Source organism: Gymnodraco acuticeps, unplaced genomic scaffold (genome assembly GCF_902827175.1).
Source record: "Gymnodraco acuticeps unplaced genomic scaffold, fGymAcu1.1, whole genome shotgun sequence".
Taxonomy (NCBI): domain Eukaryota; kingdom Metazoa; phylum Chordata; class Actinopteri; order Perciformes; family Bathydraconidae; genus Gymnodraco; species Gymnodraco acuticeps.
Genome location: NW_022991970.1, coordinates 523,014 through 547,569, shown reverse-complemented (window position 1 = coordinate 547,569; position 24,556 = coordinate 523,014). Strand labels below are relative to the sequence as shown.

The following is a 24,556-nucleotide window of genomic DNA, read 5'->3' as shown; positions in this document are numbered from 1 at the left end:
TCGACAGGTTACAGTGTCTTGTAGGGACTCATTTCCTCTTAGAGAGACAGGTCAGTGTTTAGTGCAGAAACACAAACATGCACACACACATCTGACTTGTCGTGCAGAAATGGGGTTCCTGCAGAGAGCCTGAGGGTGACTGACGTTCCTCCCCCTCTGTACCTTTGTTACCTCTCTTCCTGAATCCATTTAACTCTTCCTCCTCCCTTTCTCTTTACCTCTACCTCTTTCCAATCCAGCCTGATCAAAAAGACATTGTAAGAGATATGTCTTAAAGATCATTCACTTTTTAGTACATTTAAGGCCCTGAAGACCTATTTCCTTAATGATATTCTTAGCAACTGGGTCCAAATGCCCATGAACAAGATTCTCAGCAACATTTGAAACAGTTTGTATATTTTACACAAAATGACTGATTATATGCATGTTCCTCCGTGGTTTGAAGTAGGCGGAGCTAAACCAGAAGAAAACGTGATGTCAACTTCCATGTACCACTGAGGAAGAAAATCAATTCGTAGACTCTTGAAACTTACTTTCCAATTATGTAATCCATCACTGTCCACATCAAGTCTACATTTATTTATGTCAACGTTTTTTTTTAAACAAGGTTATAGCAGTGCCAAGTCAATTGATCTGCACTTAGATCTGCAATAAAACGTCTTCCGCTTTCAGTACAAATAGCAGAACTTTGATCTTTACTGTGATTGAAGACTAATCTTAGAAATCTATCTATATATAGCTTTTTCAAGAGTCGGCTGACTGAACAAGACTCAACCCAGGCTGATGGCTGTCTCAGAGCGTGGAAGGAAGAGTGTTTGTACGTTTGTAATCAAACTTACAAAAACCCAAGAGCTTGACAAGTGCTTAAAATAATCCATGAGCATTGTCAGGTTTCAAAAACACAGCGTGTTTCAGGAGTGAAATTGCTTCTTTGGAGAGGAGACACCTGATTGATGAATTAATGACAACTATTGACAAATTCACACGTTTCCAGCTTGTTGAGTGAACCATCAATACCACATTCTGTTTCTCAGGCCGACAGTGAGATCACAGTTTATCTTTGTTTCCGGTGTAATTATGAGCACTCAGCTAGGAAGACCACAAGCTAATGTACAGGATAAGGAGAGAAAAGGGGATACGATCTGGAGTCTTTTATCACTGCCCCAAAGGTGGTCACCCACCAAGATGTGGTCAATGATACAGTGTATGCACTTCCTTATAACACTACTATAAATGGATCTAATACAGAACATGTATTATCTACTGCACTTTTAGTAAAATCAATTATCAGAATGAAATCAGAAATTCTTTGTTTTTAGGCGTTAACATATATGTTTCTTTTTGCTTAAGGTCAAAAAGCACCTGCCCAAAAACAGTGATGAGGTTTTTTTTGTGGTTTCCCAAAATCAGCTTTTATACATGGATGCTTTGGTAAATAAAATCCCTCACGACACAAGCATGGATGTGACTCTAACCTAGTCTGGTAACAAAGATGCAAAGAACACATAGAAAACCATTGTTATTATTTTTACAATAAAGCTCATTAAGTTAAGCAATTTATATTAAAACAGAACAAGATGCAGGGGAATCATGTAAGGTTTTAAACTTGGAATTCACTTTTCTTTTCTTTTTTAAATACATCCTTAACATATATAAGCTGTTCTTGTCCATAATGGAGTTGTGGGTTGTCCACTTTGTGTTCCATGTGTTGAGCCTACAGTATTCCCTTTTGGGACGATAAATGATGAAGTAAGGAAATGTGGTCTCACTGACTGCAAAACCCTGAAACTCCGAATATTTGGATGAGTGATGGAGAGAGGACGGGAAATAGAGAGAAAGAGAGAAGCAAATTATCTACCGGGAAAGACACTTTGTAACACGGCGAGAAAACTAAAGGACAAGAGGACAGACGAGATAGAGACGGAAGGGGGAAATGCATGGCTGGGCATGCATAATATACACTGCTTTCAGCTCTCATCCTCTCCTGTAACCTGGGAAACATCACCATGCACACCGTCACAGAGTTGTTTTCTGTGCAAACAGGAGCAGATATGGGAGGACCGCCTCTAAACACATATCCTTAGGGAGGTCACAAGGTTCACGTGAAACATGTAAACGACATGTAAGACTGAAATATTTACCAAGTTATATAGATCTTTGGAATAAACGAGGTTGAGAAGGAACAGAACCCTAGAAATAAGAAATTGGCCATCATGCTTTCCATATTCATTCAAACGAGTTGTGTCCTTACCTGCCTTATGTTTGATTGAGCTTCGGTTCTAGCTCCTTTTCAGGAAACATTATCATTTCTCATTGCCAGCTTTAGGCCAAAATTCAGATAAAACGATTAATCAATTTTCATTTTGATAATGGCTGCTGGAGAGTAAGGACACTGTCGAGGGAGATTTCTAGCCAGTAAATCAAACCGAGACTGTCAAATTGTTTGAAAATGCCCTTGCACCCATGTGGAAAAATCCTACAAAATGAATTGGATGAGTCTAGCCTCAACACTCTTTTTCAGCAATGGTCTTCAGAGGATGTTCAGGCCCTTTAGCATCAAAATGTTCTTGGAGACTCAAACAGCTACAAACTAAGGGTTACTTAAGGTGAACGATGAGATAATAAGAAAAGAGAGAGGGGGGTGGAGCGATAAAGGGAGAATAAAAGAGGATGCTACAGGTCTGGAGTCATTATTTCCACTGGTGGCCTCAGCCAGATCAATAGACTACAGTGAGTGTGTGTGTGTGTGTGTGTGTGTGTGTGTGTGTGTGTGTGTGTGTGTGTGTGTGTGTGTGTGTGTGTGTGTGTGTGTGTGTGTGTGTGTGTGTGTGTGTGTGTGTGTGTGTGTGTGTGTGTGTGTGTGTGTGTGTGTGTGTGTGTGTGTGTGTGTGTGTGTGTGTGTGTCCAATCTCCACTCAGTTTGGACAAGTGCTCATGTGCCTTACCTAGAACACACACACACAAACACACACAGATGGAGGCAGCCAAGCAGACACAATGCATATGGGCAGGCGGCCAATGGCAGCCTTCTCCCTGTTTCACAGACACACACTCCGGTGTTGGCGTATTGTCCCCCCAGAAATGAAGACTGAGGCCCGATGGCGCTATAAGAGCAGAGGACGGCCTCTGGATAGATTTCCAATACGCAACCAGAGGCTTAAGCAAGACAGAGTCAGGGATAATCCTCCCTCCTTCTCCTCCTCCTGAGCTCCTCACTTCCCTCTCTATCCCTCTGGCCCTCCTTCTGACTCGGTTTCTCGCTCATTTCATCCTTTCATATAGTTCCATCTTCTTTCTCAATCCGTTTGCCCTCTTGTTTCTTCGCCCGTCTTTTGACTCTGTCCCTCTTTTCCGTCTCTACCTAACTTTCATCTGTACTCCCTCCATATCTCTTCTTTTCTATCCTTCTCAGATGTCTCCTTCGCACCACACCTCCCCTATGCTATTCCTTTACTTCAGTGTGTTCTTTGTCTCTCAGCTGGTGTTTTATGTTAGAGAGCAGCTGCTGTTGAGTCACATCCTTAAGTTAAAGCCGTGACACACTCTAAGGCGCGATGTAAACTTCTACAATGCTGATTGGTCTTTCATCGCTCATTACTAAATCTGCCTCGCTGTGACTAACACGTCTTACACACACATACAGTAAAGCTGCTGTATTCTGAATGTACACACTAGTGTGCAGTATGAAGCATAATGCACTGACAGTGTAGGGCAGTGTTCAACAGTCCTTTGTCCTTGTTACCCCTCAAGTGAGTGCTTTTAACAGAAGAAGTTCAACTGTACAGTATTTCTCTATAATGGGTTTATAGAGCTATTTTCCTCAAAACAGTTCCCCACTGAGGCAGATAATGACGCTGATGAGAGAAATTAGACCGAATTAAAAATGTTGAATTCTGTCACTAAAAGTTTGAAATTCTTAGTAACATGAGCTTTTACCTTCAAATCACACACAAAACTGACGGTAAGAATACATTTAATGGAACCATGGACTCAAAAAATCTAAACGCCTGAGTTACCCAGCATTTAGATTTACCCAAATAACATTAGCTGTGCGAACGACGTGCTACTTTTTAGCAAGCAGCAATAAAGTGAAGCTACATGACCACATCCCTTTAAAAAACAACTAGCAAAGTAACAAGTACTAAAGCCCAATTCCTTTGGTAAAGCAGCTCAGTGGCCAGCAGTAGAATGTGGTTGAATGAATTTGAGAGAAGTGGAGAAGGTTACAACACACAGGCAACAGATCTGCCTTTTTACTTGAGTTTTTCTGCCTCAGCGCTGAATTATTAAAGGTGATGATATTCTCTGTGAACCATGGAGAGTCAGATTAACTGAAAAAGGAAACTGTGTCTGGTTGTTTCTCTGTTTCTCACAGACACAAGCCAATACAAATGGATGAATGGACAAACAGGTTTGCTTCCTTCAGTGAGTGAACATGCAAGTTCAACAGGCTGGCTAGTTCTGTGAGCAAGGTGGGGTTCATTTAAGATACTGTTTGATCAAAACAGGTCATTTTCAAATGCAACACACTAACACCGCAACTACTTTATACAGTATGTGTTTGTTTGCAAAAATAGATCATCATGTGACATACACAGATCTAGGCTACATATTTAGACACAAGTGTCTGTTTTTTCAAGAAAAGGTTCCATAAGCAGCCATGTTAATATACACAGTCAGACAAAAGTCATCCAATTCTCCGTTCCTATTTCTCACACCTTGTCAGGAATTTTGTCCAGCCTGATATTGAGCAAAACCTGGATTGATTAATGGTAGATTAGTGTTTAACTGCCCAGATTTCCATCTGATGGATGTATAGCTCACTTCTTCTCTGACCATGTGAATTCTAATTAAAACACATTTGAAATAAACACTTGATTAGAAATGTTTTGTCTTAAATTTGCAGTTAAAATAACTTATTTTCTTTATTATAATAATGTTTTCCTCTGTCTAATAAAACGGAATCTCGCTTAAGGCAAGGCAAGGCAAGTTTATTTATATAGCACCTTTCAACACAAGGCAATTCAAAGTGCTTTACAAAAAATGAAAGACATTAAGAAAATGGCATTTAAAATCAGTCATTAAAAAGAAAAGCTAATAAAATAAACATTAAAAGAAAAAATACATGGATAAAAGTTACAGTGCAGTCTAAGATATGAATAGTTCAATTAAAATCAGCGACAAAAAGAAAAGTATTCAGCCTGGATTTAAAAGTAGTCAGAGTTGCAGCGGACCTGCAGGTTTCTGGGAGTTTGTTCCAGATATTTGGAGCATAATAACTGAACGCTGCTTTACCATGTTTAGTTCTCACTCTGGGGACAGAAAGCTGACCAGTCCCTGAAGACCTGAGAGATCTGGATGGTTCATAATTTAGCAGGAGGTCAGAAATGTATTTTGGGCCTAAACCATTCAGTGCTTTATAAACCAGCAGCAGTATTTTGAAATCTATTCTTTGACACACAGGAAGCCAGTGTAAAGACTTCAGAACAGGAGTGATGTGATCCACTTTCTTAGTGTTAGTGAGGAATATCAATAATTTCGAACATCGCGGGGAAATTCCTTCGACTCATTTTGAAGTTTGGGGGGAAGCCGGAAGTGACGTCAATGCGGGAACGCTTCACTGTGCGGCGAGAGAGCCAAACACGGACAAAGTGTATTGTCATGCGTAGAAATTGTGAATTACTGAGTTTAGGCACGTTAATAACGTTTTAATGAAGTTGACTACAGTATATTCATATTTGTCAGTGCTTTCATGTCAATTCGACGAACATAAACATAAATGATCGTGGTGAAGATGATGATTACATTAGGATTACAAATCGGTAGTGAGAGCTGCTGAATTTCCTCCCGTAGGATGTGATATAAAAACAAATCGATTACTTTTGTAGTTGTAAACTCAAGTGGATGAAACTACATTTATTAGTGCTTTCATGTCAATTCGGCAAACATATGATACATTAAATGATCGTGAGAATGATGATTAAAAATCGTTTGTTTGTGCCGGTCTGCATTTCCTGATGAGAAAACAAACCGATGCTTTTTGTAGTTGTAGTACACCAACATGGATTAAACGTGTGGTTTTTTCACCACAATGTTGGGGAAATTAATGGATAAAATGCACGGATTATTATTATTATTATTCCCACTCCGATCGGGACACTAGGTCCACCGTTTCCCCGCAGCGAGGCTCCCCCCGTTGACAGTTTACGTGGGCTGGGTGCAGTGGCGGACTGGCCATCGGGACGAATCCCGATGGGCCGGTACCGAAGTGGGCCGGTCGGATAAGTCACTAGCACATCCACCATAGGCGGCGCGTGAGGCTCAGGTTTGGGAAGGCTAAATAACTTTGTTTACCTGACGCTGCCCGCCTCCGGCGTCTATAGAAAAGAGATCAACTCAGTGTGCGGAGTTTAAATCTCTCAAGTCATATTACAGGATAAAGGAAATACAGTTTAAACTACCGTAGGCCTATGCAGAGAAGACGCCGACGTGTCGCATATTACATCATCAATCAGATCATCGATCATATAATATCATAATATATCATATATTTCCTTATCTGCCGTATCTGGCCGTGCAACACTTACAGTGTCACATACTGTATGCAGAAGTATTATTTTAAGCAACACATTATGTTGACGAAACACTCGAGTCAAATGTAATTAAAGTCGGATCCACTCGTGTTTTAGACGTGAACGCGCTCTCAGCTGGTGAGAGAAACCCTGGCTTGATTTACCGAGTTGATAACCAGCGTCGTAGGACCGCTTAGCGAGATCTCGTTTGTTAGTTTGTTGTTGTTAGTTTGTTTGTTACTCAAACATATCCAGGGTCTGTTGAACTGGCTTCGTAGTACAGGGCACAGGTGGCTGGCAGCGCTAATGTCAAAGACACAGACATTGCATTATATTTGTATTTTACCAGGATGCAGTGACACAAATATTTACATATTTACATTTACTATCTACAGCACCCGCCGCCCCTGACATCCCCCCGTTGACAATTTACTAGCGGTACCGAAGTGGGCCGGTCGAGAGTCCCGGGATGATTTTTAGTCCCATTCCACCACTGGCTACATGACCGTATGATCGCCCATATTGACGCACCTAATTCCTAAACTTCAAACAGATACAACATAAACCGATCCTTCAGCCTCATATGAGCTCTCAGACACGTTCAAAATGAAACTGTCTGAGTTGTCTGAGCTTGCTGCTGTGTGCGCCATCGTGCGTTTACATGCAGATGCTGGGATCCTGAACGGTGCAGCTGGAGCGCTGTGCCCGCAATGACGTCACACGTAATTTGGTGGGACTTGAAGAATCCCCGAGAAGATCCAGGAAATGGTCAACATTGAAGGGCAGATTAATGGTTATCAAAGTACAAATATCCAAAATCAGTTCAGTAACGGGTTTCAAGGGGACAATATTTACTCAAATTGATGGGTTTGGATGATGGGGGAAACTCCTGTCACAGGCTATTTAAAAGAAAAAATACATGGATAAAAGTTACAGTGCAGTTTAAGATGAATAGTTCAATTAAATGCAGCGGCAAAAATAAAAGTCTTTAGTCTGGATTTAAAAGTAGTCAGAGTAGCAGCGGACCTGCAGGTTTCAGGGAGTTTGTTCCAGATATTTGGAGCATAATAACTGAACGCTGCTTTACCATGTTTAGTTCTGACTCTGGGGACAGAAAGCTGACCAGTCCCTGAAGACCTGAGAGATCTGGATGGTTCATAATTTAGCAGTAGGTCAGAAATGTAATTTGGGCCTAAACCATTCAGTGCTTTATAAACTAGCAGCAGTATTTTGAAATCTATTCTTTGACACACAGGAAGCTAGTGTAAAGACTTCAGAACAGGAGTGATGTGATCCACTTTCTTAGTGTTAGTGAGGACTCGAGCAGCGGCGTTCTGAATTAGCTGCAGCTTTCTAATATATTTTTTAGTGAGACCTGTGAAGACACCATTACAGTAGTCCAGTCTACTGAAGATAAAAGCATGGACAAGTTTTTCCAAATCCTGCTGTGACATTAGTCTTTTAATCCTAGATATATTCTTTAGGTGATAGTAGGCTGATTTAGTAACTGTTTTAATGTGACTGTTGAAACTCAGGTCAGAGTCCATGACTACACCTAGATTTCTGGCTTTATCTGTTGTTTTGAACATTGCAGTCTGAAGCTCAGCGCTAACTTTGATACGTTCTGACTTGGCTCCAAAAACCATTACCTCAGTTTTATCTTTGTTTAATTGGAGAAAGTTCTGACACATCCAGTCATTGATTTGTTCAATGCACTTACTCAGTGTTTGAATTGGAGAATAGTCTCCTGGTGAAATTGTTCCGTAAATGTGTGTCATCCGCATAGCTATGGTAACTTATTTTGTTGTTTTTCATTATCTGAGCCAGTGGTAGCATGTAGATGTTAAAGAGAAGAGGCCCCAAGATGGAGCCTTGAGGTACCCCACATGTCATATTTGTCAACTCAGATGTGTATTTACCGATAGAAACAAAGTTGTTTCTGTCCTTAAAGTAGGATTCAAACCAATTTAGAACTGTTTTCGAAAGTCCCACCCAGTTTTCTAGTCGGTCGAGTAATATGTTGTGGTCAACAGTGTCAAACGCAGCACTGAGATCTAATAATACTAACACTGAAGTTCTGCCACTGTCTGTGTTTAAGTGGATGTCATTAAAGACCTTTACAAGAGCAGTCTCAGTAGCTGTGGTTTGGACGAAAGCCTGACTAGAACACATCGAAACAACTATTTAAATGCAAGAAATTACTCAACTGTTGAAAAACAACTTTTTCAATGATTTTACCTAGCTTAAGTCCAGCTAAACAATGGATGTTTTTTTTCTATACTGCATGTTGCTGAATAGCTTCTGCAGCCACATAAGCAGGCACATTACATTAGCTCTGTGTGAGAAGCTCCATATAAAGTGAACACATCAGTGGTTGTTCCTACAAGTCTTTTGAGGTGACTTCAATGGAATATTTGAGCATCAAGTGGAGTCATTAGCGTGAGGTGATTTGGCAGGTGGCCAGCACCCCGGGGTAACCATCGGAAACCAATTAATATCCCTGACGGAGGTATCATGTTTCTGGCACAATGCCCAAAGGGAAAATCAAGCCACTGATTACACTGCTGTAAACTGATGTTGTAATGTGTGTGTGTTTCAAATAAATTCCCTGCTCTACATACAATGACATGAGAAGCCACAGGTGGGCCTTTGTTTCAAAGCTACACCAGAATGACATGTGTGTGATTAGGGTGGTGTTTATGCTCATGGGTAAGCATTTTAAAAGACACAGGCACAACTATTCATTCGTAAGAAGTCAGATGTATGCAGATACAGAATAATTGGTTCATTTAGAGAACATGAGCATTGAGTGCAATCATGTGTAACATCAAATCTGTTTGAATTACGGAGTGCATGTAAAGATGGAGACTGGCTGATAACGGAGAGGGAATACAGCTGGTGTGAGGTATCAGGACCTGTGACATTATACAGGATGCAAGATAACTCTTTTTTCGGTGCAATCAGGCGTTTCTGTTCCTTAATCCCTCAAGGAGAATATATATTTTATATTTTGTCCATCCACAAATAAGTTAGGGCCTGTTACAGAACAACGTCTAAGGGCTTCAGGGTTGGAGTGCAAATGTCACATTAGGTCAAAACATGGTCTCTCCAATACTGCAGTGTGCCATCATTATTCATCCATACAAATAATAATATAGGAAGATTTAAACAATAATTGTCTGCTATGACTTATGCAACTGGATGCTGGTAATGTAGGCTTTGTCATACACTAAATACCTGAGCTGAAGCATATGGAAACCTTTATTAGACCGAGACAAGAGTAATACATCAGTGCCAATGTCTGTCTTTGGAACTCCTCAATAGCTGTCATGTAGCTGTCAATAGACACATGAAGAATGAACTGTCCTTGGTGCTGAAACCACCCAAGTAGATTTCAGCCTGAGCTTCATTTGCTACACATTTTCCTAAACCTGGGCCTTAACAATACTTACATTACAAGGTTAAACAAAGACATTCTGCTGTCAGCTTGAAGGCTTAAATAATCCTGCTGATTGGGTGTTTTGTTTCATGTTGAATTGAAGAGTCATTAGTAAAGTTATCAAATATTTAAAATAGAAAACCGAACTTGTTTCTTGCTGTGTTGCAAGTGGTTTGGATATCAGAATTAAAGATCGTCTTGATTCCTTAAGTTGGTCTACTTAATAAGACTAATGTTATCCCTTACTTCTATTTGGAAACTTGGACTAAAAGGGTATTTTTGATGATGACAATAATGAATTAAGATGTCATCATGGCAATGAGGATAACTGTGATCTGTCTTACACCTGCCCTTCATGCTTATGTTTAAGATGCCTATCTTTAACCTGTGTGAACATCATGGCAGCTGCAGCAGGTAACCTATGATTAGTTGCTCCTCGAAACAAACTGTTGGTGTATGTGCTTCGCTGCGACACAGACAGACACACACACACACACACACACACACACAAACACACACACTCACACACATATATCCACCCCTCTCCTAATCCCCTGTTGCTATGGAACCTGTCGCCAAGGCAGAGGTATGTGGTTGTTCTGGAAGTGGAGGACGAAGGCGACGACGACGATGATGACGGCCATGAGGAAGATAATGTTGATCGGATAAATAAGCCCTCTGCCGAATGACAAGCTCCGGGCAGTCATAAAGCAGTGCGTTGCTCCGCTCTCTGCAACGTGGGTGGAAGGAGCGACGCGTAATACTGCGCAATGCAAACAGACCCTTTCCTCCCCGCCAAACACACCACAGTCCTGGATGTTGATTCGCATGTGTTGCTTTTTTTTTTAAACACTAAAAAAGTCGCCACTTCGGTCGTGTCGGTTGAACACCCTCACTGACTGTCCTCCGCTGCCTTCCCCCCAAAATAGCCCACCATCAACCCAATTCTCAGCAGACATAAGTCCTGCAGGCCCCCCTACTGCCACCTGTCTTCCTATTGCGATTTATTTCACACGCTGCTGTTAAGGAGACACAAAAACTTTGATTAAAACGTGACAAATACGATTATTGATTATAGGAGAAGGCAGGATCGATGGTGATCGAGTGCGCGTTTCGGTGGTTGCTGCTCAATTTGCTGCTCCTTAGCGACCACCGTGTGATCATTTCTGACATTTGGCCAACAAAACTGCAGAGAGCAGTTTAGTGTATTCCCAAAAGCCTTGGAGACGCTCTGCCAACAGATTTGCGAGGACACGCTTTAGCTGTCATTTTGTGCTGGAAATGTGTCTAAAACAATAATGCTCCCCGCCCACAACTGCCTGTTGGCTATACATGACCACTGCCCACCCATTATGCCTCAGATCTCCTATTGAGAGGCCTGCCACGAACAACAAGTGGACCAAAACCAAGCCAGGAAAAGGCCTCATCCATGTGTATACCTGCAGCCCTGTTGTGTGATGGCACAAGTTGCGCAAAGCGAGGAAAGAGGAGATAAACAAACAGAGGGGAAGTGGAGGAAATATATATGTCCATCTGTTGAAAACAAGGAGAGAGCAAACACTCCTTTCCTTTTCTCCCTCCCTCCCACCTTCTCTCCACCACCTCCTCCTCTCTCCCCATCCCATCCCCATTTCGAGATCATCATACCTCTCGTTCTCCCCTTCCCTCTCTCATGCACAGTTACAAGATGTTTGCCAGTTATAAATAAAAAAAGACACACCACATACCTTGATGGTTCTCAAGGGTGTCCTCCGGGATGTACATGTTTTTGCTTTCATTTACCATAAATGTAGTCCGGCGTTATCCCTATAGGTGAGTGGAAGAGAGAGGGGGAAAAGCTGGAGAGGCGGAGGGGAAATAACGAGGAAAAAAAGCCCCCAAAAATAAAGAAATTAAAAAAGGGGGGCAAAAGAAGAAATAACTGTCTGACACGGACAGTCTTGGGTATTCCGTTATTTCTGTTTATGGGGAGGGTGTCTTCGGATGGAGTGAATATTACCTAATCCCCATGATGGAGGTGAAGGCGAGAAAAAAGAGGGAGCTTTCGGCGGAACCGGTCGGGAAAACGCACCGGTGCATCTCTCGGTACATCCGGGCCCTAGGCGAGAAACATGAGACCAGCACCGCGTTCAATTCAATTCTCACCTCGCTCTCACTCTCCTCTGTTGTCTTAAAAAAAAGAAGCTTTCAAAAGGTTATAAAGCACGGGCGCTGTCAGTGGCGGTTGCGATGGAAGTGCGCAAAAGACGCATTCGTGCGCATCTTCAGCAGCGTGTCAAAATGTGCGAGGATGAAGACGAGGAGGTGGAGGAAGAGAAGGAGGAGGAAGAGGAGAGGAGAAACATGAGAAAATGAGAAGAGTGTAAATATTCCATCACGGGTAGCACGGGGTTAAATCTCCCAATAGGTTGTCGGTTATTCCACGTATCTATGGCAGAGTCCCCCCAAAAACACAGGAGCCAGGCCGTCCTGTCTCATCCGGAGACGGGTCTCTCTGTCTTGATCCAGTCCATGATGGTCCGGCGGTGGTTCTGTCAGTCAGTGTGTGAGCCTGTCTGTCTGCTCTCCTGCTGCCTGCCTGTCTGTCTGCCTGTGTCTCACTGATCGGGAGTTAGAGCTCTCTCTTCTCTGCCTCTGCTGCCCCTGCAGCTTTGCAGTGATACCGAGAGAGAGAGAGAGAGAGAGAGAGAGAGAGAGAGAGAGAGAGAGAGAGAGAGAGAGAGAGAGGAGCCCCCTCCCCGTGCATGTAGACGCTCTGACTGTTTCCAGATGTGTGTGTGTGTGTGTGTGTGTGTGTGTGTGTGTGTGTGTGTGTGTGTGTGTGTGTGTGTGTGTGTGTGTGTGTGTGTGTGTGTGTGTGTGTGTGTGTGTGTGTGTGTGTGTGTGTGTGTGTGGTATAAGCAACAGTGGAGAACCGGCGGCTGGTATCCAGATGATGATGGTGATGATGAAGACAAAGATGATGATGATGATGATCATGTTGATGGTGGAGTGTGTGTGTGTGTGTGTGTGTGTGCGCGTGTGTATGTGTGTAGAGAAGGGGGACCATCTTAAAAGGAGGGTCAAAGGAAACACATAAAAATAAAAGAAAGGTCACCGATACAGAAGAAAGACAGCAAAAGTAAAGTTAGAGAAAGTGTGCCTGCATGTGCATATGTGTGTGTGTGTGTGTGTGTGTGTGTGTGTGTGTGTGTGTGTGTGTGTGTGTGTGTGTGTGTGTGTGTGTGTGTGTGTGTGTGTGTGTGTGTGTGTGTGTGTGAATGTAAGAGAGGGGGGAATAGGGGGGCGGCCTTAAAACGAGGGTTAATTAATCATCATAAAAAGAAAAGAAAGGTGGCCCAAACACACGATAGAAGATAAGACAAGAAGATAGACAGCAAGGGACATAAAGAGTAAGTGTGCCTGTGTGTGTGTGTGTGTGTGTGTGTGTGTGTGTGTGTGTGTGTGTGTGTGTGTGTGTGTGTGTGTGTGTGTGTGTGTGTGTGTGTGTGTGTGTGTGTGTGTGTGTGTGTGCACATTGGTGTGTAAGACAGGGGAGGGGGGGGTGGTTGGGTGGGTAATGATCCATAGCAGGCCTAAGCCTTGCATAGTCTGCAGGAAGAAGCAGAGATGGGAGATGGTGTACCTCCATGTGATTTGCCCAGAGTCCCCTCACATCTGGACTGCTTCAGCCCGCTCTTTTCTTTGGCCTAGGCTGTGTTTACACACACGCTAAATATCTGGTTTTTCTACTCTTTTATGACTCAAACTATGATTTATTTCATGGCTCTCTTAAACACAGACAAGCCACAAGTAAGCTGATTTGGAGGTCTTTGGATGCTGTGTAAATACAGACTCAAATCTCCTGAACTTCAAGAAGGTCAGCCCAAAATAAAAGCTGAATGTGACTGTTTTTATCTAGAGGATGATACAATTGTTTTCAGAATTAAATTATGTGTGTTTGCCCTCAGGACAGTTGGGTTTGTTTCAGCATCATTCTCCATGGCCAGACACATATTTGTCTCGGCCCTTCAAGCACACAAAGTCCTTTTCTGGGGACATGGTTCCATTTTCGTAGAGAACACAACAATGAAATAAAGCTCATTCGGGAGTCAAATATCAAACAGTCAACAACATCAGCTCTTAAATAAATAGCTCCGGACCAGGCTTTGATGACATTGAGCGTGCTGGACTCTATACCTCCTACTCAGACTTTTGGATAAAACTGCAAAATGCAAGTTTTAATTATTAAATTGAGCTGTTTTCTTAAAAGCTCTCCACAGGCAGCTTGATGTAAAAGATTAAAAAAAACAGATACAAATCATCTTTCTATTAAGTCTTTAGAAAAATGTTGGGCTTATTTCAAAAGTCAGTTAGTGTCTTCCATGGCCAAGACTCACAAAACACCTATTCTGTCCCAATATGGTGCAGAAACTGAGGATTTTTAGATTGTTAAAAAGCTACCGCAATGCTCCACAAGACAAAAAAGATTGGGCTCAATAATACATCAGGAAGCATTGAAGCTGTGCAGAATATTCTAATTATGGTACTGGCAATGCCGTGTAATTGTATTTGACACTGAATACTAACTTCACAATGCACAGGCCTCATGTCAATCTGACTGCAGGCTATAATCAGGAGGTGAATCTGATGACTCAACCCAGCCAGTATTCATTTGTGCACTGCAATAGCACCAAATCACCACCCACCATCCTCTAATAGAATAAAGCTTTGTGTCTACATGTGTCACTGTAGACATAGTAAAGACAGGGAGATAGCTGATAAATGATTCTATTGATGTCATTTGACAGATGAATTGTCTATTTCTGAACCATACATTTGGGATGCAGATGTATTGTTAATATATTGTACATTTGGAGTCAAACTAAGGGTTGTTAATGTTCAGTATTGTACATAAAAAATGTTTCCTTTGTAAGAAAAATAGCAGAGAGTAAGTACTACTGCTGCAGAAAAAAAAGTAACGATGTGACTAACTTAAAACACAATATAATAAATGATTGGATTTTGAATAGGTGCATTGATGCATAAGGAGCATTTTTTGTCCAAAAGATTGGAAACCACTGAAAGCTAGTATCTATAGGCTATAACAGATATATCAAGTGGATTAAAGAGTACAGTTCTTCCACCAGAAATGAAGGAGAGTAGCAGTATAAGCAAGCAAAAACATGTACTCAAGTTTAGTACTTTAAATTGTTTTACTTTCCAGCGCTGCAGATGTCTGACTGATCAGCCCTGAGATGACAGTGAGACAGATGTGCTCTCAGTTTCATAATGGCGGTCAGACTCCCTTTCACTTTCCTGCCAACGAGCCTCTGTTTGATTACACTGGCCAATGAATGGGAGGAAGGATTGAGAGGAGGAAGAACGGATGGAGGGCAGGTCGTGGGAACAGACACTTGTGCCCAGGGGACACACAAACACACAGACTCACATACACTAATATCCACTGTAATCCAGCCTGCACATGGAATATCTACTCTATTTGTGACTGTTCTATATTCGGAGTTCCCGACCCCCTTTGTATGTATGTGAGCGTGTGTGAGGCCTATAAGCTCAGTTGGTCTCTGGGAATCTGTGGACAGACAAACACGATCAGATGCTGGTCTCTCATGTGGGAAACCAACAATCTGCTGGTCAGTCAAAGGGAAATCCCCTCATCACAGAAAGAGATGTGTTCTGTATCTACCTGCATTTTCAATTATGTCATTTGGTTTTGCACAACATCAAGTTAAGAAAATCTACCAAATTAGATTCATACTTTTTTTTTTATCTAGAAAGAATATATTTTGTCTGCTCACTGGACATAAGGAAGCAATGGTTTAAAGATCAGCCCTATGAGGTAGATAGAGATAGATAGATAGGTACAGTAGATAGAGATAGATAGATAGTTAGATAGATAGATAGATAACAATATATACTTATTTTCAGTAAAGAATACCTATATTCAGAGGTGTATCTTAACATTAAAAAGAAACCGAATACAATTAGAATACTCTCTAATATACCAATCCACTGAACATATAAACATAGGTAGCTATATATATTAAATAGTTTTGCACAATAGCTTGAAATTTAAATATATTCTGTAAACCTATGAGGTATATCCCTGCACACACAGAATAAGCATGTATCCTCACCAATCAACGCCCGATCGGGACTGAGTGGTTATTGACAGTATTGACCTGATGATGTATAACTCATTAGCCTAATCATTGAAACAATCACCCCTGACAAAAAAATGGATACTACCATGACGCATATATATATACACACCTTGAAACACAATAGAGTGCTGTACACTTCTTTCCTGACAAAGCTTGCTAAAGTAAAGAAAGCTCATACTGAAAAAAGCTACTTTTATGTTAATTTGGAGGCAGATGTTCCACAGTCTGACCTGCAAGTGCTTTGCTCGCATCTAATAAAAGTTGTTTAAAGTGTTTAAAGTAGATGTTTGCTTTTTTATGGAGTTCTGCTTAAACTGACTGAGCAGTTGGGTGGTCATTGTTTTTTCTCAAGGACACTCTGTTGTGTTTGTTGATAGATACACACCAGCTGCTGTACATCTTTATGGCGGTATAAATCCAATCACTAAAACAGCTATAACCATACAGATGAGGGAAGAAAGAGTGCATCTTTAATATAATGCTAAATAGTGGTACTTTGCGATAAAATAAGAAATCCATTAATGTCATAATCATGAGTGGTAAGTTTAAATGACTGAGAGAGTATACAAGAAGTCATTTGCTCTCAAATTAAAACAAAGTTAATGGGTTTTTGAATGTCCATTTGAAGAGGGTTATGTCCCCTCATGAACCCTTGCAACAAATTAGAATATGTTGAACTGAATAAGGAGATTTAGTGTCAGGTGATCCAACAGATATTGATTTCAAGAATGTGCAGTCCTGAAAGTCCTGTTCTTGTATCAGTTACATGCATGTCCTTGGGTATTAACTGGGCCTATAACATGTCCATTCCTTTATCAATCAATCACTAGAAAAAAACAACTGCAGTAACTCAGTACACATACAAATGTTCTGTATTTGTTTCTATTTATAACTTTTGTAACATGCTGTTATTGCTCTTTCATTGGCTTTCCCCATGAGACAACACTCTTGGGGGATTCACGCACACATTTCACACACAAGGGCTTTCAGTTTATTTCTGACCAATGCAGAGCAGATAAACAGAGCAGGGAAGTGTGTGTTATCCATCCCTTTGATGCCCCCTAGTGCATTACATAGGAAGTGTAACTGAGTGAGGACTGGGAGACATCAGTCAGCATCACTGTTTGTGTTACAATCAGATATGTGCATATTTACAACAACAAAAAAGAAAGACAAAAGGGAAACATCAGTTGCTTACGTGCATGGCGAGAAGTGAGAGAAAAATAAAGTTTAAAAAAGAATCAAACAGGATAGCTTTCTGTCCCTACATTATAAGGGACCCAGCTACATTGTTTGTGTCTTCTTACATGTCCCAAAGCATATTCAATTAAGCACTAATACGGAGGACAGCCCAAACACCCGTTAAATTATTTTTGAGTTACATACCTTAACTTTTGGTACATGGACATGTTTCTTCTGATATTATCATTAATTAGTTGAAGAAAGTAGAAATCCCTACAGTTGGCGCGGCAGTAATTCACCATCGATTTTTCCAAGTTGATTGGTAAGGCTGAAATCTCCCTGTTGCGCGGCTACCCATGTCTGGTTGTTTACAATCTCTCTGGCAAAACATGGCCGTTGAGAAACTCACTCATGGCAGTTAGCCCTCGATAACTGTTCTTTTGTAATGTACAGGTCTTAAGTTGCAGAACAATCTACCGCTCAGTTACCAATTTAATTTCTCTTTTGCTTAGCTGTTGGTTCGGTTTTTATCGGATCTTCCTGTGACTCGTTAGCCGCTGAAGCTAGGTATCGAGCTAACTTCTACATTGGGAACAATGACAGCTACTTCAGCCGGGAGCAGTAGCTGCCTCACCGCTAAAGGACTGGACATCAGTCTGGCAGCTCTGCAGCGGCAAGACCCGTACATCAATGACATTGTGGACGTGGCCAGCCAAGTTGCCCTGTATACTTATAACAACAGGGCAAATGAGTGGGTAAGCCGTAACTTTGGTTAATATGCTAACTTAGCTTAGCTTCGACATCGTCCCTGATAGGCGCGCTTTGTCACTGAAAGTGATTTACCCCAACTAAAGTTATAGCATTAAGTTGAGGGATTTCAACAAATGCATAAAAATGTGATATGTTTTATTTGATTCCCCTGGAATAATGTAGCACTAGATTATATGTAATTATATAACTGTTTCCTCCAGAGCAACAATCACGTATTTTAAAGGAGTTGTTATCACAATGTGTGCCTCAGGAAACTGTCATTCAGCTGCTTGGTCTTTTGCTTATTTGAAAATGTAACATGTTGTCCCTCAGTGACTGAACAATTGTTTTTGCTTCTGTGTTTTTTAGGAGAAGACCGAGGTTGAAGGCACCCTATTTATCTACACAAGGTATTGATATTGATGCTTGACTCTGAAATCCTGGTTAATAGAGATGTTCTATTCCAAATATTACTTATGTGCACTTCTTAGTACATATTGGTTGGGAATTTTCTTAAGCTCTTTAAAAGACATGTTGAAACGTCATCCTACCTTATTGTAAACATGAGGATAAGAGGGTTTTATTTAAACTTTTTTCATATTACATTTTTTAACAGAACTGATTATGTGTAATATGTGAATACGGCAGACTATGGCCTAACTTAAGTATCTCTTATTTCAAGTTGTGCATGATATTTTCATCAGTATCTTTGTATTTCAGACTGGCGTCTCCCAGGCATGGTTTCACCATTATGAACAGACTCAGTATGGAGAACTTGACAGAGCCAATCACCAAAGACCTGGACTTCCAGCTGCAGCACCCCTTCCTGCTTTACCGCAATGCACGATGTAAGAAATAAGTGCCCCAGATACACAATTCTGATATCTGCCTTGATACATGTTGTTTGTCTGACACAGTTTGTAACTAACAGCTGTTGAGCACATCTCTGCACAAACACTGTTTGTGTATTATTAAACCCATTTCCCTTAAAGGTGGGGTATGTAATTTATTTCAGAAACACTTTTTGTTATATTCCATGGAATGCTCTCAACATCCCGATAGCAATGAATATCTTAAGTGCTTTGACAATAAATCCATAAAAAATAACTGGATGGCCTACCTGCCTGTCAGCCTTCCATCTGTGCACAAACTTATCTCGTGCCCTCATTGGTCATGTGCGCGTTCGTGTGTGTTGAAGGATTCAAATTCTAGCGCACTCGAGCTGGTTTCTCCAAAATTACCTACCCCACCTTTAAGTGTGATATCTTTGCAGTGAATCATACTTATTAGTGTGTGTCATAGCTGACCGTTTTTTTCTTGTCCAGCCACTTTCTGTGAAGCTCACTGTATCCTTAATATAAAAAACTAAAAGTGTTGTTATACACAGGTCAGTTACATTAGTGTTGGACAGACAGTCTCAGACCGTGCAGACATAAATGACTTAATACCAAAACTAGCCACATAGACTAAATCATTTGAAGAACTAGACACAGTGAGAGTACCTATTGAAAGATGGAGAAAATGACACATGGGGAATTTGGGTAAACAAACGCTAGACAGAGAGACAGCCTAACCAAAAAATACATAAACAAAAAAGAGAATAACTAGGAACAACATTACAATTTATAAAAACATATCTATGTATCTTTAAAGTCCTGATGGCATTGTGATCACATCAGCTTCTTATGTACAGGGAGGAAGTTATATAAGATTATCATTTCGGATAAACACACCAAAGTGTGTGTGTAGCATGCTGTTCATGTGAGTGGACACAGTTAGTTCCTTATAAGGAGCAGAGGTATTGTGGTGACTCCAAATCTATCAGCCAGTCTCCCTCTCAGACCTACATCTGGCACACACACACACACACACACACACACAGGGACCTGACAGCACTATAAAACCAGCCAGCAGAGATTAGATACAGCACAACAGTCCTTGATAATATAAACACACACTCACTCAGGAATCGCTGACACACACAGACCCACAGACAAACCCTAACCCCCCCCCCTGCCGTGCTCTCACACTCTCTGTCAGGCTCAGTAAGAGGCAGGTGGAATGCTGTGTTTAGATACCAGTAGATTCCTTATGCCTGCTTTGATCCCCTAACTGAATTAGTCCTACACACACAAATACAACACAGCCATTATCAAGAATCCAGAAGGCTCAGTGAATTAATGTGAATGACATAAAATTCTCTCGTTGACCTCTTTATACCTTTTTAGATCCATGTTAAATGCACTAAGGACACAATGAAGGCCGTGATAAAACTGGCCTCTAGATGTAGTCAATGCATTAGTAATGGGGAATAAACTGCAAAAGAATAGCTAACTGACAATTCTTAAACCAGTAAGCACAGCTCTTGTGGACTATTTTCTCTTGATAAAATGAAAAAATGGGCAGGGATGAGTACGTAGCCAACCTAATGGGCAGGGATGAGTACGTAGCCAACCTAATGGGCAGGGATGAGTACGTAACCAACCTAATGGGCAGGGATGAGTACGTAACCAACCTAATGGGCAGGGATGAGTACGTAGCCAACCTAATGGGCAGGGATGAGTACGTAACCAACCTAATGGGCAGGGATGAGTACGTAGCCAACCTAATGGGCAGGGATGAGTACGTAGCCAACCTAAAGGTCATTGGCTCCAGCCAATTACACTGATTTGAGATGGATAATAAAGCACCCAAATAAGGATAGATTCCGTATGGTTACCTTGTGACAGATTTGTATCACCATAAATGCTGTGATTTACTAAGATTGTTGGATCCTAAATCATTTCTCAACTATGCTGATACAGGATCAAATTGAGTCAGCTAGCATAACATCACCTTAGGTGCCCTGAGAGACATGAGGGTTAACGAGATGATGGTATATGTGTGCGGTAAAGGATTATTTTCTGTACCAACAGGAACACATCATGGTTAAGATAAGTTTCCCTTGCTAACAACGGATCTATTTAGGCCCCAGGCTTTTGGATATGCTGCCAGTCCCGCTGTGTCGTGACCTCTGTGAGCGAGGGGTCGTGGAATCTTATCATTAGACAAACATGTAGCTCTCAGTGCTGCCGTTACTTCCTGGAATGGCAGTTGGCACAAAGTGGCACTCCATGCTTAAAATAAACTGCGGAGATATACCACAGAACAGGGCAAGATTTAGAGAAGAGAACTTTAGTCTGAGCCAGTTCTGTTTCCTCTGGCCAATATCCTAGTACACAGGCACACAGGCGTTTTACATTCCTTTATAGAGACACCTACATTCACAAGAATAGTTTTGTGGCCCCATTATCTGAACAGGGTGTTGACGCCCTAGTTTTCAACATGCTCCTAAAAGTTGAGGTTACACTATTCACAGTTTGACTCATAGTTTATGTGCAGGGCATATAGTCATATTGGTATTTTCATGCCATACTTCCCATGACACATTCATCCAGACTTTGTAATATACTGCACAGCAGTTAGGAACCAAATCAATGCTAAGGATGGTTTAATTTTCTAGAGCCCTAAGGTGTTCAATTCTGTTTATTAAGTGAAGAGCTGAACTCTTTTTCAAATAATCTAATAATTAATGGCAAGGCAACTTTAGTAGTATTTAATCAAAATGTAGTAATCAGTATTTTTAAATATGTAGGTATTTTGACTACTTTCACAAATATTAACGCTTCTTCGATTGTGTTATTGAGTGCCATTTCAGTATTTTGATAAAATTAATAAATCAATTATAAAAGTCATTTAAATACTAAGGCCTTTGAAAAAGTGTGATTTGCACTTAGATCATTTTTCTGACAATTTCTAGAAAAATATGTATCAGTTAACTAATCAGAAGATTGCTGGATCATGTACATCATCGTTAGTTAAAGACCTAATTTTATTGTTATTACACCAATTACATGTGACACTGATGAGGCTAACATTAGCACTAAACATGTCTCTGGGGTGTGTGGACAGTCTTACCTCCAGGTCGGACGTATGTATATCCCAGATCTGTCTCTGTCACCATGGAGCCTTTAAATCTGACCTCAGGTTCCTCCTCCAGCCTCTCATGTTTGGGTTTCCTCTGAAACAGGCCCCTCAGCATGGTTCTTCTTCTGGTCTCTCAGGAGCCTCACGGTCTGGTAGTAATGGCCTCTTTGAGTTCCTCTTGAACCTGAAGATTCTGAGATTATTCTTGAGATCGCAGCTCCAGTAATATCTTATCAGTCGAACGTTCAGTGGAAGTGATGTGACCCTCCCTCTGAGGAGATGTGTAGACTCCAGAAGCAAAGGATGTGTAAATGTCCCGTCTATCCAGGTCAGGCAGTGCACATCCAGCTGTCCCACTGTACCAATGCCTCATTAGAACTGAATGTACCTGCAGTTATGCCGCTAAGAAGGAGCTGTAACAATGTCTTAGATACGTTTCAGTAAATCTCAATATTTATCTCCTCCAATGCCGTGAATTCCATTCCTACAAAGAAAGGAAGTTGTGGTTCCTCTCTGACAACACCAATTCCAAGCATGGATGTGCGTTTCAGTAGGAGCGCCTTCCTCGTGACAAACCTCCAGTAAACTAAATATAGTGTGAAAGAATATCAACAGTGTTCCTCATGACTGATGCGCAGAGCTCTCCCAACAAAACTGATCACAATCTGCAGAAACCTAATCCATCTCGGAACACACAGATGCTAACAAACTTGTGTTCATTTCTAACTACACTGAAGCTAAACAAAAGTATTCCGTGAGTTGTCCCAGGAGTGCAGTTTGGATTAAAGCCAAACACAATGGCTGTATAGTCAAAGCGCATTAAAACATCTGGGAAAATGTGATGTGGCTGCGCAAGACATATAAATCAGATGTAACTGAAAATGTCTTCTTTGGAAATCCCATCTGAGTCATTACGACAGAACATGACAGGTTGAAGTGCTGCTTACCAAACTTAAAAAAATCTCAATCAAAGTCGTACTAAAATAATGTTGCGCAAGCAAGTCCCACTGGAGTCCCGTCAGAGAGGGACTGTAGATCTACAGCAGACATCACACGTGCCACTGCTCGCTGTGTGGCTGGTTCGTTGTACTCTCAGAGGATCTGAAGGGTCCAGGGTCACGCAAAGGACAGTAGAGTGAAGGTTGTAGAGGTTCCCAATACTTCTTGCTCAAAATGAAATGCTGTCATTCCTTGGTTAGTTTCCTTACATTGGTCTCAGTCTTTGGTCATCCTTCTGCTCATCTTGCTGTCCAGTGCACTCTGTCAGGACCTCTGCTTCTCTTCTTCCATGCAGATGTCCCTCTGCCTTTCTTCCTCTCTGTCAGTCTCCAGTGTTGTTCACTAGAACCTTTTCCCTCTTTTTTGCAAGTGTAATCACAGCCACTTTTTTTTAGTTGGTGCTACTGGTTGTAATCCTCCCACTCTCCCACTCTCTCTCTATCCCTCTCTCACTATCTCTCACTCTGAGGGGAGTTCTATCTTGTTGAGGTTTAGACTTCTGGCAGGTCAGTGCAGCTCAAAGCAAGTGTGATAGTATCCTCTAATGAACAATTATCATGTCGTATTCTTGTTCTTCTATCTTTGTCTTTTAGTTGGGGTGAGACAGGGCTCGTCTTGTATCTGTATCGTTACAGGTTCTCGTCCATTAATTCATTTCTATTTAACTTATTTGATTCATTGACAAAACTCAGCTAAAGAGCTCCCAGAACTAGATCTCTGTCTCGATGGACTCGATGATTATCTTGTTTCCAACACACCTCACTTCTTTCTATTTTACGTCCGCCCCTCTACATTTTTCTCAATTGTCCAGCTCTCTGTCAAACAGCCTCATCCCCAGTGAGCACTAAGCAGCTCTGGCTCCAGCAGACAGGCTCCCACTGCAGTTACTTATTTGGTACTGGGCTGATTTTCCCAGGCTCTCTGTGTGTGTGGTGTGTGTGTGTGTGTGTGTGTGTGTGTGTGTGTGTGTGTGTGTGTGTGTGTGTGTGTGTGTTGTGTGTGTGTGTGTGTGGTGTGTGTTGTGTGTGGTGTGTGTGTGTGTGTGTGTGTGTGTGTGTGGTGTGTGTGTGTGTGTGGTGTGTGGTTGTGTGTGGTGTGTGTGTGTGTGGTGTGTGTGGTGTGTGTGTGTGTGTGTGTGTGTGGTGTGATGTGTTGTGTGTGTGTGTGTGTGTGTGTGTGTGTGTGTGTGTGTGTGTGTGTGTGTGTTGTGTGTGTGTGTGTGTGTGTGTGTGTGGTGTGTGAGTGTGTGTGTGTGTGTGTGTGTGTGTGTGTGTGTGTGTGTGTGTGTGTGTGTGTGTGTGTGTGTGTGTGTGATGTGTGTTGTGTGTGTGTGGTGTGTGTGTGGTGTGTGTGTGTGTGTGTGTGTGTGTGTGGTGTGTGTGTGTGTGTGTGTGTGTGTGTGTGTGTGTAGTGTGTGTGTGTGTGTGTGTGGTGTGTGTGTGTGTTGACCTCAGTGGCTTATCCCAACCTCATTTGTAGCTAAG

At 41.6% G+C, this 24,556-nt stretch overlaps 2 protein-coding genes across 20 annotated transcripts in view; one reads left to right on the top strand and one right to left on the bottom strand.

The window, feature by feature from the left end:
- cacna1c (calcium channel, voltage-dependent, L type, alpha 1C subunit) overlaps window positions 1-12,649 on the bottom strand; it is a 222,324-nt gene extending 209,675 nt beyond the window's left edge. For all 19 annotated transcript variants that reach the window (XM_034200822.1, XM_034200829.1, XM_034200824.1 and 16 more), the window contains exon 1: window positions 11,739-12,649. In XM_034200822.1, the coding sequence (XP_034056713.1) occupies window positions 11,739-11,796 (58 nt within the window). In that variant the 5' untranslated portion in view covers window positions 11,797-12,649. The remainder of the gene's footprint in view (window positions 1-11,738) is intronic.
- A 5,061-nt stretch (window positions 12,650-17,710) lies between these two features.
- dcp1b (decapping mRNA 1B) overlaps window positions 17,711-24,556 on the top strand; it is a 17,192-nt gene continuing 10,346 nt past the window's right edge. The window contains 3 exon segments of the mRNA XM_034200843.1: window positions 17,711-18,112; window positions 18,477-18,517; window positions 18,828-18,955. Of these exon segments, the coding sequence (XP_034056734.1) occupies window positions 17,954-18,112; window positions 18,477-18,517; window positions 18,828-18,955 (328 nt within the window). The 5' untranslated portion in view covers window positions 17,711-17,953.